The sequence below is a fragment of the Stylophora pistillata genome, chromosome 7 (genome assembly GCF_964205215.1).
Source record: "Stylophora pistillata chromosome 7, jaStyPist1.2, whole genome shotgun sequence".
In the NCBI taxonomy this organism is placed as follows: Eukaryota; Metazoa; Cnidaria; class Anthozoa; order Scleractinia; family Pocilloporidae; genus Stylophora; species Stylophora pistillata.
The window spans coordinates 2,452,449-2,470,917 of record NC_142525.1 but is presented as its reverse complement, the minus strand read 5'-3'; the positions used below and the strand labels follow the sequence as shown (position 1 = coordinate 2,470,917).

General features: G+C 39.5%; 2 protein-coding genes across 2 annotated transcripts; both read right to left on the bottom strand.

Moving 5' to 3' along the window:
- Positions 1 to 1,124: 1,124 nt before the first annotated feature.
- Positions 1,125 to 11,532, bottom strand: LOC111329776 (uncharacterized). The gene is made up of 2 exons (XM_022934546.2): positions 11,434 to 11,532; positions 1,125 to 8,921 (listed from the first exon to the last, which is right to left on the bottom strand). The coding sequence occupies exons 1-2, from the start codon at positions 11,530 to 11,532 to the stop codon at positions 2,292 to 2,294; spliced, it is 6,729 nt and encodes a 2,242-aa protein (XP_022790281.2). The 3' UTR covers positions 1,125 to 2,291.
- Positions 11,533 to 13,286: 1,754 nt separating this feature from the next.
- Positions 13,287 to 16,624, bottom strand: LOC111329778 (histamine H2 receptor-like). Its single transcript, XM_088729165.1, has one exon. The coding sequence runs from the start codon at positions 15,724 to 15,726 to the stop codon at positions 14,737 to 14,739; it is 990 nt and encodes a 329-aa protein (XP_088585291.1). The 5' UTR covers positions 15,727 to 16,624; the 3' UTR covers positions 13,287 to 14,736.
- Positions 16,625 to 18,469: the final 1,845 nt, after the last annotated feature.

The following is an 18,469-nucleotide window of genomic DNA, read 5'->3' as shown; positions in this document are numbered from 1 at the left end:
TGAGTCTGCGTTCAAAGAAGTAAAAATCTCTAGGAATCTACGAGATGTTCTTACAGATTCCTGACTTCTTTTAATTACACACACCTGTGATAGAAGTTCCATTTCAATTACAAACCGTCAAGTCTAACTCGGAAGATAAAAAACGCCTAAGCATTTCTTGCACCCGACCGCCATCTTGTTACATCCACAAGGGCAGGGATCACTACAGGATAACCCATTCTCCCCGCGTCCAAAATTGTGAAGAGCAGATATTATTTCTCTGTAAGATGTTTGTTTTGCCAGGATGATCATGTCAAACTCTTCAAGTTTTTCTCCTAATATATGGCATTTATATCGGATAAAGGTTTTCGAAGCATCGCATAGCTGTAGAGACATGATGTGTAGAATACACAAATCATGATATACGCTGTGTCGCATGTATGAACACGAATTTTAAACAAGTTGAAAATAAACGCGACTCCATCTCTTCGTGGTATCAGCAGTGGTTTTCGACGGGATCATGGACAATACGGCATTTGAAACGCTTTGCTTGCCTGGTGACATTTCTGTAACAATTCATTATGCGGGAAGTCATGTGTCTTTGGTGAAGGAGCCGAAATATGAATCTGTGTCAACTGAATAAAAAGGTAAACAATGAGGTTAAATGGACGGGTTTGATTTTCTTCTGTTTTGTTTTGCTCTTTTGACAGCTACAATCATCATGTATTTTCCAACCCAACTTGACTCGTGATACGATATAACTCTTAACCTTTCAGTTGGGTTTAATATCCTTAGAAGACACTCTCTTGAAAGTGGCCTATATGTTCGTGCTAGCTGTTTCCATTTAAAATCAGTCATGTTGGAAACCCAACCTGGTACCCGGCCAGAAAAAATTGGGAAGCTCCTCTAAGAAACGAAAGAGAAGGAAATTTAATACGTTTAGTACAAGGGAATGCCAACCCTAAACCCCCCGCCCCGCCCCGCCCCGCCCCGCCCCCCCTCCTGCACCACCAGGGGGGTGGAGTGCAAGGGGAAATCATTTCAAAGGTACAGCTTGAGGTTAAGGGCTGAGGATCCTTGCAGTATAAATCAGTAAGATTTGATACCCAAACTAAAATGATAAAAAATAAAGCACTTCAAACAGATTTGCCATCAGTGGTAAGCCCAAATTTATTGAAATGTTAGAAATGTAGAAACAGTTGTGTGAATCAAATGAACGATGGTCCTAAAAAAAATGGTTCTCAAATGGTTAAAAAAATTGCAAGCAACCTCTGTGGTTGGGCAAGTATCACTGGACGTAAGATAATCTCCCTATTTCATGGAGGTGTAAACAATTTTAAATTCACCGAGCTTTTGGTATAATTGCTTGGAAAAGTGAGTTGTAAGTCAACTACATCTTCTGAGAATATATGGATTTTTTGTACGTGTATGTTCCACTTATCGAAAACATATCATGTGATAAGAACATGAAATTTGTATGAAATGGAAACTAAAAGCTACACTTTCAACTTAAGAAACACTACTATACTATTTATGAATGCTAAATTACCAAGGAAAGAGCTTGTTGCTACAAGCAAGGAGGACTTCACTGCAAATGGCGGGTCAATACGATGAAAACAATTACATGAAATGAAACAGTGATCGAAGTGTTGTAATACGGTATTTGTTTGTTTGCTTGATTGTTTGTTTTTAAAACGCTTTAAAAATTTGATTGAGATCCAAGAAAAACAACCCGATGATTGACACAAGTATATGGATAAATATGATAGGTTTAAATGGTAAAATCTAAACTTCTTGAAACAATACTTGATTCAAACGTGTGAATACATGCGAAAATATTTTTGTTTTTTAATCCTGATCACTTCTTAACCACTCATTGCTAAAAATTCGAAAAAGCTTTGGTAAAAATCAAATTTTAATTCATACGATCGCAAATGAACAACAGAAAAATTAGGTAAGGTGCAAAAGCAAGGTTGAGAGTTCCATTAATGGTAACATGACTAAAAAGCCTAATTTGCAATGTAGATAAACTAGTCAATTCTGTGTCATAATTACTTTGAAACACGAGAAAAAACGGTGAAATAAGTCTTGCAAAAGAACAACCTTTTCAGTTAGTTGTTAAAGATGTCAGGCTGCTACATTCAGCTGTTTTTTGGTCTGCGAAAACGCGACCCAGGGTGTTTGAAACAACGTAATTGACAACACTAACTAAAATCTAAAAAACTACTGTTTTCAACACAAGTAAAATGCCTGCTCTATCTGGACACAGTCTCTCCAAGCAAGGAAGCAAGTACTCAGATTATTACTGTTCTCTAGTAGAACTTTCTTGTGAAGTACTTACGTCCGGTGGGGTAAGATGCACGACTGTAGCCCGACCCTCCCGAGACAGATGTACGCCCTGTGGTGGTACGGTAAGTGGTCCCACTGGTTCTGTACGAGGATGGTTGACTGGAGTACGAAGAACGGTACACAGTGGATCTGGCAGACCTGGCACTTCCAGCCTCAGCAGAAGCTCCCTCGGCGACATTTGTGATCAGAATCGTCTTTGAGGAGGTGGAGACGTCATCACTACCGTTGAAGTTTCCTTCAGCCCTAGCCAGGTCACTGTCAAGCGGAGCTGATGAGACGACAGCACTCTTGCGAATAACTTCGCTGCGTTCTCCCTCCACCGCAGATTTCATTGGTGTAGAAGTGGCACTGAATTCTAGACCATTAGTATCAGTGGACGTCTTTTTCACCGTGGAAGTAGACGTTGAACTGCTGAAAGTCGGGGAGTCAGCCGTTGCAGTGGTTCTATAACGAAGCACCTCGTAGGTCGTCACTGGCTTGTACTCTGACTTCAGAAGCTCCTTCAGTCGGAGCTCTGCTTTTTCATAGGCTTCATCGGCGACAAATACCTCTTTTTTCAAGTTTTCGATCTTCTTCTGCAAGCTTGCAATCTTCAGGCGCATATCACTGATGGCAGTATTCTTCTCTTCTACGGTCTTCTCAAAATACTCATTAGAAGACTTCAATTCCCTGTTGTCCTTCTCAAGCTTGTAAATGTATTCTTGCTTGTCGGCCATTCCACTGTTGATCTTGATCACCATCTCCTCTTCCAGTTTGCTCTTTGCCAGCACTAATATGTCATACTCTTCTTGAAGCTTAGCATATTTTGCTTTCAAGTTAAATAGCTCCTGTTCAACCTTTGGATTATGAGCTGGGGTATCCTTTGCGATCAGCAACTCACGTCGGAGCGACTCAACTTCAGAGCGCATGGAGATTGCCTCAGAACGCAATAGCCCCAAAGCAGCCTCTTTCTCTTTAATCTCGTCTCGGTACACTCGTACTTGATTGTCGATATGGATTGCCACCTCCCGCTCGTTCTTTGACCTGAGTTCAAAAATCTGCTCGCGGAGACTGTCCCTCTCCTGGCAAGCAGCGTCGAATGAGTGTTGCAGGGACACAAATTCGGCGCTACTACGAAGGACGGAGGGGCTAATTACCAACGATTCCTTCCTAACGCGTTCCACCTCCATCTCGCTTCGCTGCTTTGTGGTTGCCAGCTCTCTCTTTAATCCTTCAATTTCTGCCCTCAGTGTCATCACCTCAGAGCGGAAGTTGTTCATGGCTATCTCCTTCTCTCTAGTCTCTTCACGGTAGATCTTCACTTGACTTTCAATGTCTTGCTCTCCCTTCATCTTTATATCTATCACCTGTCCTCTAAGGCTATCACGCTCTTTACAAACTTCTTCGTGCGTTCGCTGCAAAGATATGTACTCTGCGCTACCGCGGATGTCAGGGAACCTCAATGTATTAACTTCCTTCTTCAAACGATCTATTTCAATCATATAGGCCTCTTGATTTCCAAGGTCTCTCTTCAAGCTCTCAATTTCGCTCTTGAATGAGTAGCTCTCTACACGTACTTTCTCCATTGCAATTTCTTTCTCTCTGATCTCCTCACGGTAGATCTTTACTCGGTTGTCAAGTTCCTGTTCTCCCTTCATCTTTATATCTATCACTTGTCCTCTAAGCCCATCGCGCTCTTTGCAAACTTCTTCGTACGTCTTCTGCAAGGAGATGTACTCCGCACTTCCACGGATATCTGGGAATCGTAAGGTATTGACCTCTTTCTTGAGGCGGTCAATCTCAACCAAATGAGCCTCTTGGTTTCCGAGATCTCTTCTTAGTCCTTCAATTTCGGCCTTGAATGTCATGTTCTCCATGCGGATCTTTTCAAATGCTACTTCTCTTTCTCTGATTTCCTCTCGGTAGATCTTCACTTTTTCTTCAAATTCCTGCTCACCTTTCATTCTTATGTCTATAACTTGACCCCTCAATCCATCGCGCTCTCCGCAAACTTCTTCGTACGACTTCTGTAGGGAAATATACTCTGCACTGCCACGGATATCTGGAAATCGTAGGGTATTGACCTCTTTCTTGAGGCGATCAATCTCAATTAAATAGGTCTCTTGGTTTCCGAGATCTCTTTTCAGTCCTTCAATTTCGGCCTTGAAGGTCACGTTCTCCATGCGGACTTTTTCATATGCTACTTCTTTTTCTCTGATTTCCTCGCGGTAGATCTTCACTTTTCCTTCAAAGTCCTGTTCTCCTTTCATCCTTAGGTCTATAATTTGACCCCTCAGTCCATCGCGCTCCTGACAAACCTCTTCGTACGACTTCTGTAGGGAGATATACTCTGCACTGCCACGGATGTCTGGGAATCGCAAGAGATTGACTTCTCTCTTCAGGCGTTCGATCTCAGCCAAGTACGCTTCTTGATTACCGAGATCTCTCTTTAGTCCATCAATTTCGGCCTTGAATGAATAGCTTTCGACACGAATTTTCTCCATCGCAATTTCTTTCTCTCTGATCTCGTCGTGGTATATCTTCACTTGGTTGTCAAGTTCCTGCTCTCCTTTTAACCTTATATCAATAACCTGGCCTCTTAGTCCATCACGCTCTTTGCAGACCTCCTCATATGTTTTCTGCAATGAAATGTACTCTGCACTTCCCCGGATGTCTGGAAAACGTAGTGTATTCACCTCTTTCTTTAGGCGATCAATTTCGATTAGGTAAGCCTCTTGGCTGCCTAGGTCTCTCTTCAATCCCTCAACTTCGGTTCTGAATGCCATGTTCTCCATACGTAACCTTTCTATCACTACCTCTTTCTCTCTGATCTCTTCGCGGTAAACCTTCACTTGGCTTTCAAGTTCCTGTTCTCCCCTTATCCTGATGTCTATCACCTGGCCTCTTATTCCATCTCTTTCCTTGCACACCTCTTCATATGACCTCTGTAACGAGATGTACTCTGCACTACCACGGATGTCTGGGAATCGCAATGTGTTCACTTCCTTCTTCAAGCTTTCGATTTCAACCAAATAGGCCTCTTGATTGCCAAGGCTTCTCTTCAAACCCTCAATCTCTGCCTTGAATGTCATGCACTCAGATCGAAGTCTGTCTATAACAACCTCTTTCTCTTTGATTTCTTCACGATAGATTTTGACTTGACCTTCAAGTTCTTGTTCTCCCTTAACTCTGATGTCAACCACCTGGCCTCGTAGTCCATCTCTTTCCTTACAGATCCCTTCGTATGATCGCTGTAGGGAGAGGTACTCTGCGCTGCCACGAATGTCTGGAAACCTCAACGTGTTCACCTCTTTCTTCAAACTTTCAATTTCGGCAAAGTAAGCTTCTTGGTTGCCAAGGCTTCTCTTCAAACCCTCAATCTCTGCCTTGAATGTCATGCACTCAGATCGAAGTCTGTCTATAACAATCTCTTTCTCTCTGATTTCTTCGCGATATATTTTAACTTGACCTTCAAGTTCTTGTTCTCCCTTAACTCTGATGTCAACCACCTGGCCCCGAAGTCCATCTCTTTCCTTACAGATCTCTTCGTATGATCTCTGTAGGGAGATGTACTCTGCGCTGCCACGAATGTCTGGAAACCTCAGCGTGTTCACTTCTTTCTTCAAGCGATCAATTTCCACCAAATAGGCCTCTTGGTTGCCCAGCTGCCTCTTCAAGCCATCAAGTTCGGTTTGGTACTTGAGGCTTTCTGACTGAAGGCGACTGATAATTGTCTCTTTCTCTCGTATTTCTGTTCTGTACGCCTCGGTGCGGCTTTCCACTTGGACGATAACATCTCTTTCACTCTTCGACTTGATCTCGGAAATCTGTCCTCGCAGAAGATCTCTCTCTTTCCACATTTCTTCATATTGCTGCCTTAAGGAATCATACTCTGTCTTACTATACAGAGTAGTGCGTTCCCTCTTCAGTCCATCAACTTCCTTTATGAGGAGTTTGTTCTGTGAGGAGAATCTCTCTATAGCCATCTCCTTTTCTTTGATTTCCTGTCGGAAACCATCAGTTTGGATTTGGATTTGAAGTGCCTTATCTTGCTCGTTCCTAGACTTGAAATCGTCAAACTGCCTCTGGATGTAATCTCGCTCCCTGCAGACATCTTCGTAAGATCGTTTTATGGACTCGAATTCTATACTTCGTTGGCTCATCACACTGATCTCGTTCTTCAGACGATCAATCTCTGTCAAGTATCCTTCTATCATGAACTGCTTACTATCTGCCTCCCTCTTGTACATCTCAAGCTCTGATTGGAAATTCATAGTTTCAGAACGGAAGTTGCTGATTATGACCTCTTTCTCTCTGATCTCATCTCGGTAAATCCTCGTCTGATTATCCACTTTGACAGACATCTCTCGCTCGCTGTTTGATTTGAATTCTATAAACTCCAGTCGTAGAGCATCTCTTTCTTTCAGTATGTCATCATACATCCGCCTCACCGACTCGTATTCGGAGCTTGACACTGTGGTTGACTTTATTGTGATGATATCGCTTTTATATCGTTCAATTTCTGCCAGGTAACCATCGATCATGTGCTGTTTGCTCTCCACCTCTCGCTTAAACACATCCAGATTCATCTGGATTGACATCATTTCAGTTCGAAGCTTAGCATATTCCATTTCCTTCTCTCTGATCTCTTTCTGGAATATCACAGTCTTGTTTTCCACCTGGATCAAGACATCGCGTTCAGCTTTGGACTTGAAAACTATCAGCTCTTCGCGAAGGGCATCTCTTTCTTTCCACATCGCATCGAATTGCAACTTTAAGGACTCGAACTCGCTTCTCTTGTAAAAGGTTGACATTTCTCTCTTCAGTCCTTCCAACTCAGCCCTCAGGGTTGTATTCTCAGAGCGCATCCTATCGATGGCAATCTCTTTCTCCCTGACATCCTGCTTGTAAGCTTCCATATAGCTTTCTAAATGAGCTGTCATCTCGGTTTCACTTTGAGATTTGTACTCCATCAGCTGATCTCGTACAAAGTCTCTCTCCTTGCAAACTTCGTCATAGGTTCTCTTAAGGGTTTCAAAGTCGGTACTACTGGTCTTCAAGGTCACGATATCACTGCGGAGGCGTTCGATTTCACTCAGGTATCCATCAGATACAGAGGACTTTCCACTAACCTCTCTCTTGAGCGTTTCCAACTCGCTCTTGGTCACCAGATTCTCTGAGCGCAGCCTGTCAATCAAGGCCTCCCTCTCCCTCACATCCTGCTGGTAGCCTTCCAACCGGCTCTCAAAGTGAATTGACACGTCTCTTTCGGTTGTTGATCTGGCCTCCATCAGCTGCTCGCGGAGACTATCTCTTTCTCTCGCTATTTCGTCATGTTTCATTTTCAAAGCTTCAAACTCCGTCCTGCTGAAACAAGCGCTCATGTCCCGCTTAAGCCCATCGATTTCAGTTTGGAGGGTTATTGTGTCAGCTCTCAGACGATCAATCACAGAATCCCTATCTCTGATCTCCTGTCGATAGAATTCTTCATTGCTATCCAGCTGAAGGGGACTGGACTGCACCCTCGTGGTGTATGAAGAGCTGCTGCTGATGTCAGCCGCCTCCCTTTTCAGAGCCTCGATCTGAGCCTGTAAAGTTATGTTCTCAGACCGGAGCCTGTCCACGGCGATTTCTTTCTCCCTGGTTTCCTGTCTGTAGCTTTCCATGCTAACCTGAGAAATGGATGATGCAGCTCTCTCTCTTAGTACTTCGTTCTCAGACTTTAAGTTTAGATTTTCACTGCGCAGGCGATCAATGGTCTGTTCTTTGTCATGAAGTTGCTGGCAGTGGCCCACAGTCTGACTTTCCAGCTGAATGGAGACTTCATTTTGTTTCTTCGCAACCAAGCGGGCAACTTCACGCTGCAAGGAATCCCTTTCTTTGCAGACGTCATCAAATTTAAGCTTCAAGGACTCGTACTCTCTGCCTGGTGATGAAGTGGTTTTAACTGCATCCTTCATCCTTGTAATCTCAGCAACGTACCCTTCCATGATGGCTTGCTTATCTGCTGTGGTTGCACGAAGTCTCTTGATGTCAGCATCCTTCTCTGAAATTTCTTGACGGTATACGCTAATACTCGCCTTGAGATCTCTGACTTCTTTTTGCAGAAGTTCACTTTGCTTGTTGCTGCTCGCCATCTCCGCTTCTTTCTTCGTGAACAACACGAGCTCCTCCTTCAGAGTAAGGAATTGCTTTTCGGTGTCCTTGATGGACAGCTCAGCGGTATCTAACTTTTCTTTTGTTGTCTTCAGTTTATATTCCAAGCTCGAGATCTTCTTCTCGGCATTTACCACTTCGTGTTGCAGCTCGTTTTCTCTTTCTTGACTTCGCTTGAGAGCAGTCTCCATTGAGGAAAACTGACTGAGAGATGTTCCTTTATCTTCGGCTTTTAATCGTTTAACTTCCTCTTGAAGTTCTGCTATCCTCTGGGTGGCCAAATCAAGGTTGTCAAATCCTGGACTGTTGTTGTTTTGTCTCAAACTTGCAAAAGCTTCATCTATCTTACCTTTCTCTAGATGAACACAGCTGAAGCTTTCATTCAGTTGGTTGATTTGTCCATTGAGAGAAACGAATTCCTGGATGACCTCATTCTTCTCCAGCGTAGACAAATATTCCTTGGAGATAGAAAAACAAATCACAAGTATTAGTTTTTTTAAGCCCTAAAATAAAATTTAACCGTGTCTCAATCTGAGTTTAAACCCACTACGCTATAAAAAACTATCAAATATGTTTGGTCGGTTTCACTTCAACAGTTCTGTTTAGGTGACCTGATCTGAAAAGGAACACGGTGACAAAATAGAATGGTTTTTATGCTTGTATGAACATAAAGTTTGGGAGATTTAAAGCTAAAAAATATGACAGATATTGTTATCACATATCGTTGCCGCGGAAATGATTCCTTCGACACAAAATTCTGTGTTAATCGATTTCTCTATGTTGGATTTTGTAACTATGCATGCCTGATTGAAAAGTTTGTTTGTTTTAACCAGAGGTTTACCAAACTGTCCCGACCACTAGGCTAGCTGTCAAAATTTTTCTGTTCTGACCATTCCTTTAACTTTTCCTGCGCAATTTTTAGACAAGTTTAACCTGAAAGGCAGATAAAGATTTCCAAAAGATGATATTAATTCTGCAAGCATAATGTAATTAAAGAGGAATTCTTCATTTAAATTCGGTAACGATTGAGCTAAACATTATGCATTCCCTGTATTCGATAAGGCGTCATGGTTACGTGAAATTAGCTTTTGCTTGGTAGTAGGATGAGTTGCATCCAGTTTTCTAGATAAAACCTCTGTTACCCAGGACAAAAGAAACGTTCAGCAATAAAAAAATTAAACTAAGTTGTACAAAACAATACGACTGAATTATGCTTTTCTCAGTTACTACTTTCTCTTCCGAAAAACTCCTTTTATCAAATTATCGTAATTTATATTTCTTGTTTAACAGTCATCTGATCTGTTTTTTCTTTACGTTGTTTCTCTCTCACTTCTGATTTGCTGTTCGCTAGTGGTATGATTAGTTTAATTGTATGCACGCAATTTTATTCAACATCAAAAACAAAAGAAGCCGACAGCTTCTTTTGGAAAAAGCTTTAAGAGTTTTGAAAGATTTCATGTAGAGAAAAACGGTATTATGTAAATTCAGATTTCAAGGATGATGCTGCCATAATTAATTTCTTAGAAAAAAAGTGATTACAGCAAGGACTGTAGTTAATTCAGTCGATTCATTCGATATGAATATTATTATGCAAATCTTAATGGTCTGCACCACTATACTTACTGTCCCATTCTTCGAAGATTTTGTATAGCAGTTAGATAAGAGTCAGTGTTTCCTAAATTTACTAGGATACAGATGGTTCTAATTTGTGTTGCAAGTTTGCAGCAAGGTGAGTCCTGCCTCTCTAATACAACAGAAGAACGAAATGAGTTTTTTTAGAGGTAGAGGTTCGTATAAGTTATTCCTTTCTTTTGGATATAACAATTGAACAATAAGTGATTTGTGAGAGACTAATCGCGAAATTGAAAGTCAAATTTGTAAAATCTTAACAGGAGATCCAAACATAAACGCGTGAGCAGCTTCGATTCCTCAACACTTTTCCAGCTAGAGTTTGAATCTTCATATCAAGCTCGATCTGCATTTGGGATTTAATTCACCGTTCCCATAAGAATGTCTATGTAGTTAAACTACATAATTATCTAGGACTGACAAATTCATTAAGTGTCGTCAGTTTAACCAACGCTGCAAAGGTAAAGATTTGTGTCATTCCGGCCCTCTGTAAAACATCACAATGAGCTTTTCTTCACTTAATAAAATTAATTGAACGCGCGTAATTGATCATGAGCTACCCGACACTCTAAGAGAGCAAGCTCCAAACCAACACACGAAATCAGTTATTTGCATTCAGAAACACAACTAAAGTAAAAAACTCATGATAATTGTTTTGAAAAAACGATAAGCGTTGAGAATCGTGTTTCTCGTTATTTCAAGCGAACTCATCTTCGAAATCACCACCATTGCTGTGACCGGACAAAATACGGTTTTTGAAACTTTTGAATATTGCGCAAGAAAGACCAAACTACTTTAAATCCGAGCAGCATATCAAATACTTCCCAATCTGTACAAAAAATCATTGTTCTTTTGCGATATTACACTGATTAAATGATCTAAATAAAATTTGTTCTGTTATCGTTAGAAGCAGCAACGAGAAGTTATCAAATAGAAGGGAAAACTGTTGCGTGAAAGTGGAAGATGAAATTGTAGGCGCTAAGTAAACTCAACCACGCCCACTGAAGAAACTTAATGGCATTTCAAGAACAAGATTATTCATTCTAATTTCCTCGCTAAAAGAAGATCCATCTTCCTTAAAAGTTAGGAATAAATGCCTTTCAAAACAAAAATGGAAATGAAAAGGGTCGCTTTCAAACTGAAAGTCAACATTGCCTAATACTATTTGTACTATCGCCTTCCTGTAAAGCATATTACTCCAATTTTTAAGCTAACATGGATGATGCCCTCCTTTTTTCACATGGAGGAAAATTAAGAATTAGGATAATTTAGGCTTTTGTACAGCAAAGAGAGCTAAAATCTAATTGAAGGTTCGGAACTCCGATGTAGAACATTTCTAACCTCATTCTTCTGGTTTATCACAAGCTCTCTGAAGTCCTCTTGAAACTTTTCAAGAATGATCTCAAAATTGACTCCAGTGACCTCTTGAAGGCAGGTCATCTTGGAAACACGATCAGCGCAAAGCAATTACCGCAGCAAGAAGCAAAGGTTAGGTAAAGCGTCCACGCAGAGTGTTCAAGCAAGCAGTCTCTTAACCGTGAGGGCAGCGAGACTAAAATATCGTTAAAGGGACGCGAGATTTAAAAGATTATTGAATTCTATATGAAATAAATACTCTCCATTACTATTGGCTGATTAATCATTGGAATAACTAACTTCATTCCCACTGGTATATTCCCTAAAGTCTTATTAAATATTAAGCGAGAGCTTTATTAAGTCTCTAGCCACGGTGTCACAGCACGAGAATTAAAACGTTCTAACAGAACTATAGGTGATCTGTCCGCAAGATTTACTACAGTAGCACACGCCCTCGTTTTGCGGTTGAGGTTTCGCGTCTTTTGTCGCGTATAGCACATACAAAGCATAGTCAATACTGTCCGAAAACGCATTGTTCTGGCTAAAGTACGGTCTAGTATGACAAATACAATAGAAAGAATGATTTTGATTTTGACCTGGGAATTTTAATGACCCTGTTTTCATTGCAGATTTTGAGAGGAGATTCAGGACTTAGAAGACCGGGTAGAATTTTGCACTTGTAGATACTTTAAGACAGTGATTCTTTGCGTTTCGTTTTGGCTGTGTTTTGCTTAAGCAACGAGTAATTATCTCGTGTTGATTGTGATAAAGCCCCGGGATAAAGCACAAGACAAATTATACACGCAATTTCAAGCATTTCTTTTCATATTGTAATGTACTTTAAAAATGAAAGTACAATGAAAAGCTAGAATTTGAATTTTCTATACACTTCATCAATGACAAACCACTACTACTAAGAGTTGCTTTCTTGAAAATCGACTAAAAATACATAATTCAGCCATAACGAAGGACATTTCGATTTTAAGAGAAGTGTAAAAACTTCATTTGATTTATGTTGCGTTGAATTCCGTGCGTATAGACATTAATACCATTTTGACGAAAACACGGATAAACGGTTATTGTTTAATAAAGTTTAATTAATGAGGTTTGTAGATAGATCCGTGATTCTCTCTACCATGAGACGCAAAAGAATCTCAGTTTCAAAGCCGTAACTTACGTGACACTGAACCGGGAAAACGGGACATACCAATCTTAAATCGTAAATTTTACTCACAAGTCCCACAATAATTGAAAAATAAATCGTAAAACTAGACAAGAATGAAAGATGTCTTGGAAGACGCACTGTTTTGAGAACAATCTACGTGAACAATATTCATGAATTTCCTTATGCAGACCGGTTATGTACACACCATTTTCTTTATGTGTGCCGATTTCAAAACAAATTTTTCCGAATTATTCATCGGGCCGTGTTCAGCTGGTTATTTCATTAGCATAAGCCTAATGATTACCGCTTGAATTTTGTCATTTACTCGTCAGCTAGATTACATGTTACTCCACCAATATGAAAATGGAAAAGAAAAAAAGTGTCTTATGCGTCAGTTTTGAAACCTGTTTAAACAGCGTAGCTATAAAACCAGTTTGACGGGTTTTGAAATTGCGCAACACAAATGCACGCATGTGCGTGTTGAAACTATTTGTTCTAAGCTCACTTTTCTTCAATCGAGGCTTACTAGTTTCATTTCACTTGTTCCAGTTTTCCGTTTTTGCCCTCATGATAATAAAAAATAATATTTTTATTGAATATCTCCAAATCAAGTGGTACGTTTGACAAGTTTGCCATGAGAATTACTTAATAAAAAAAGGATGTTTCTTTTTGTTGTTTTAAAAAAAATAAACTGTTTATTCTCTAAACCTTTCCAGTGTTTTTAATTTCTGAAAGACAAGAAGGCCATTGAGAAAATCATTAATTTTACAATTATTATAAGACCTTAGTAAATGTCAGGTCCTATTGCCTCAAAAATACGCCAATAAATTAACAAAAATCCTTTTTTTTCCCTTAAGATTAAAAAATGAAAATTAAATATTGAGACTCTATTGCAACTCATTCCTGATATTATCATTGTTAGTTTTCCCAAATTATTCATTTCAGCTCGAGGGTACCATCGAACAGAAATGAGCTGATAAGATTATCTGCACGATTTGTGCGAAGTTGCAGGTAAAAAAAAATGTTTTCATGATTCAATCAAGTTTTTATCTATTTCCCTTCGCCCTTGGACGTTTTAAACTTAATATTAGCAGTCCAAGTCAAGCATTGATTGAGATTTCTTTTTCTCTTTGTAAACAAGCTGGAGAGGAACTGTTTCATAGAAAAGTGACTCAGTACTGAAAACAGGAACTTTTTTTAAAAACAGAATCCTGTATCAGGAAGAACTCAACAATGCTAATTAACATCTAAGAGCTTAAGCGCAACCCAGTGAGTTGTTGGCATAGACACAATTTCGTATAAATTTTAGAAGACATCTGCCAATATACAGTGTTAATTTTTTTTTCCTTGACATTTTGTTGTTCATTTAAAAAAATAGCTGCCTGGTCAAAGACAAATGAATAAAGACAATACAAGAGGTGGAGACCTTTAAGATAAACAACGTTCTCAGTAATGACTCCAGTGAAATCTTCGCAATCGAGAAGTTTCCAATACTATGTTGATAAAAGCAAAATTGCCACCTACCGAACCCGGTGCAAAGAACACTCCGTAGGCTTCGCTGTCAATTAAATTTGCACAGAAATGGAGTAAGCAATATTCTATTCAAAAGTTTTCGTCGGATTTTACGAGCCATTTCGTTTTAAAAACGTGTGTAATTTACTCTTTTGTTTAAGCTATGATGTCTTGTAAAATATAAATTATCATGTAACTGAGGATAAGGCATGAAATTAAGTTGAAATGATGAACGCTACATCCGGAAAAAATCCATTTAATGATTAGAGGAAATTTCTCGGTAACGCTATTAAAATATTCCAAAGTCCCCGCTGATGAGACCGTAAAAAGCTGCATAACGTTTAGATGTTTAACTCTAACAAAATAAGCAAACCTGCACGGAACGCTTAAAACGCTCTCATGACACCCTTTAATTGTGTGAGTGAACCAGGAACTTTATTCATAATTTCACACTCAAAAATACTGCAAAAAAGCCGGTTAGAATAAATAAAATCAAAAATTAAACTGTAGATACTTAATTTTGATATTTCCCTTGAAATAGTGATTCTGAACATTGCGATAAAACTGTTTCGGTTTTAGTTTCGATTTCACAGTTTATAAAATGTTCTGTTTCACATCGAACTGTGTTCTCCTGTTAAATCTACGACTGCAGCACGGAGAGAACTAATAGTCCTTATTCGTGTCTTCTCGGTAAACCAGCATTTGAAAACGCGATTGAATGCTCGTCTGTAATCGCGATTTCGTGCTGCATATATCCATGGATTTACCGCAGAGCTGCTGAAAGAGCATAGCGCTCCCCAGAACCAAAACCGAATTATGCGAATTTTAAGGCAGCCGTTTGTAGTTACGATTTGAATCCCACTAATAATCATGCTTGGAAAGGCCAAAAGAAGGTATATCCCAATTATCACTCCGATTGTGTTCGCCGCTTTTCGGTTGCGTTTCGTTTCAGAGGCCACGGAATTAGATGAACCTTCTTCAGTTACCACAGTTGATACGGCCCTAACCTCAGCCTCGATCCTTCTTGACTGACTTCGAGCTGTTTTGTAGATGTGATAGTAACTGTAACTGATGACCACAAATGGCAGAGTGTATCCAATGACAGCCACAGCTATCCACAACTTCGGCAGGTCCAACGGATCTGTTATCACCAAACGGAGACACGAAAACGCTATGGAAAACAACCATATCACGGCAATGGAAACCGCACAGCGAAATAATGTCACCACACGAACATAATACAATGGATTTATAATAGCCAAGTAGCGATCTAAACTGACCGCAGCGAGGTTAAAAGTTGCAGTTATTAATGTCTGTACTGACATCAGCTCCGCCGCTATCGTGAGAGGATGCTCGTTCTGCCAAACGTTTAAGACGCTTTTAGTCACCCAAAGTGGACTCAACAACGCGCCGACCAGAAAATCTCCAACCGCCAAAGATGCGATGTAATAATTCGACAGTGAGTGCAAAGATGGCGTTTGGTAAATTGCAAGAAGAACTACAGAATTTCCAGCAATGGAGAGGAAACCAGATATGGCATGAAGAACAGCTAGAAATATTGAAGAAATATAATGCAGCTCCCCTGAACATTCTTCAGACATAATACTGTGAGGAATTGCTTTTCGATGCGCCAAATTGAGTTGAAAAATTTTCGTCCAGTTCTTAAAAACCGGTTGAGTGTAGTTTCTTTAGGAAATTCAATGATGTGGATGATCCTCTTGTCAAGGAGTGTATACTGGCTGACTTCTTAGTTAATTCCGGCCAAAATGGCATTCATTACTTTTTATGTCATGTGTCACTGACTTTACGTGCAAATGGCTCCACAACGTGTTTTCATTGGTTGCCAAAAACAACTTGTTTTAACGATTGGCATTAATTGAAAACCTCAACAATAAACGCTTCGATGATCAATTTGCCTGCACGCTATCACTAAACACTGTGCCAAGCTAATGATGCCAAACCAGGGGACTGTGGCACGTTACGAGGCAAGTTTAAGCAGTGAAAGACTCATGAGCTCGATACAGATGGACTGGAATTAAGTTCCAAAAGGTTACTTGGCGTGAATCAATCACGTATTCAAAACGAAGCCATTTTAGTTCTGCTCTCTTTGTGCCAATCAAGATGATTGTCACTGTCAGAATCTTATTGCTGTACGTGATAGGGAACTGATTCATGCTGAAGTTCGCTTCAACATCAGCTCAACATGCAATTTTCATTATGATTCTCAAAAAAATTGAAACGCAAAAATAATTTTTTATTTAATAAAACTGTATTTGATCGTCTATCGATGACAGAGGATCCAAACGTATTGAGCTTTCACCTAAAACAACAACGTGCAGCAAATATAAAACCTTTATAGGTTAGCATTCCTTGGTTTATCTAATAAGACGTTCTGTTTTCATTTACCTCCTACGCAAGCAAAGCTATCCAAGCTAAAATTGTACATTTTATTGCGGTTAATAGGTTTTCTAAGCTTGAATAAACTTAACATCAAGGATATTTAGAAACTCTCTTTCCATCAGGTAATGGTGAAAGCTTTTCTTTTATGGGAAAAAAATCGTTTACTTTACTACCCACGCAATTTATCTGGTGAAAATGATTCAAAAATACTGTAAACGAACATTGTTCCTGTGAGAGTTGTATCTTCATGAAGTTTCTGCAAGGTTAAAGCGTATTCTTCAAAAACCTTAGAACTTCCGCGCCGTATGAAAGGAAGGTACAGTTTTGAGGAAACTTTGAGAAACTTGCAACTGAAGCAACAAGATCAATTAAACGCATCTATTTTAATGAGTCGTCGTTAGAGTTTGATACGGTAAATCACTCGCCCTGTAGAAACCGTTTGTCATTGAGAAGCAAACAACTGTGCCAAACCACAGAGTAATTGTTTTTTTCGAACAACTGTGTTAGAAGACTGTCATTAACTTGGAATGGTACTGTGCGTGATAAAAACTACTTGTGCGGGGAAAAATGTCAGGGTTTAGATAAACAGTATGGAAACGAACTAATACGACCAGGCTTTTCCTTAGACACCCACAGACAATTCTCTTGTTTTGTTTTGTTTTCCTTTTCGCCCGAATAACCCTTTTTCACATAAAGAAAAGCGACGAGGAACGATATATTTATGGGATGGCTTTAACGGTCTTTTCAAGTCGGTTGACTTTAATCTCAGCTTCTCACAAAATGATATTGTATCAATATTGTGATGTAAATTCGAGCTCTCAAATATATATCATCAGTAACTGACTCGGTGCAAACCTATAAGAAACGTCATTCGCTTTTTTTGTCATGTTACTCCGAACGACTGGCGTTATATTCTATAGAAGCGCTCATGTTACAGTTTGCGTGTATGTGTAAAACCTAGTTAATGTCACTCAGGAAAACTTGTCGAAACCTTCCTGACCGTATCTAGCCCCGATAATTTTCTTGTGGATTGTCATTTGGAGTGGAAGCCATGCTTGGCCTGATTTGAGTAGTGGAGAGGGGAGAGTCACCCCCAACCCCCCTCCCTCACCACCATCACTTTTGACAACTCCTTTTCCAACCTTTTATCATTCAAAGTTAAACCACGCCGCTCTCGTTTACCCCTTTTTTTCTCATAAGCATAGATCAAAATAAGACCTATAGTACTCGGAATAACAATCGAAAAGTATGTTAAGTTTTTTAGATATGTATCCTTAAGTCTATGCCCTCTCAAAAACATTAATTCGACAATTTACACAGCGTCCAAAGTGATTAATTCCGAGTGTGACGTCATAGAACATAGCCCTTCGCCCTGACGAAGTGTTAACGCTCGAAAAGTCAGAATTTAAACTCTTCGCGGTGGCTAATTTACACTATCAGTTCAGTTGATAATGCGATGCATTTCAGAACCAGTCTTTCACATCACGCATCAGTCATTGACAAAAATGAAGAGGTTAGATAACTTGCAACGGAAAAGAAATGGAAAAAAATCTCTCAAATTATTTAAGGTTATTTAAGCAAGATCCGAAAAAGTTATATTTAATATGCTAATAAGCTATCTTCAGATTCAGATTGGTGTTTGGTGAAATTGGAATGAAATTCGATTTAAGTCATTTACATATCGTCTTCGCTAAATTGCATATAAAAACAATCTCGTATTGAATTCGGTTTCGTTTTTTTTATTCCAATCATCTAAGTGCACACATGCTATGGCCATCAGCTTCATCTCCAGACATGATATCCTTTTTTGTTTGGTTATTTCCAAAACTTCATAGCTCTTTTTTGAAATCTTAGATGCCAAAAAGAAGGAAAAGAAGTTTGATGATAGTGAACCCCTCATGTCCGATTTTCATGTTGACATGATTTTAATCTTGAAATAAAGTG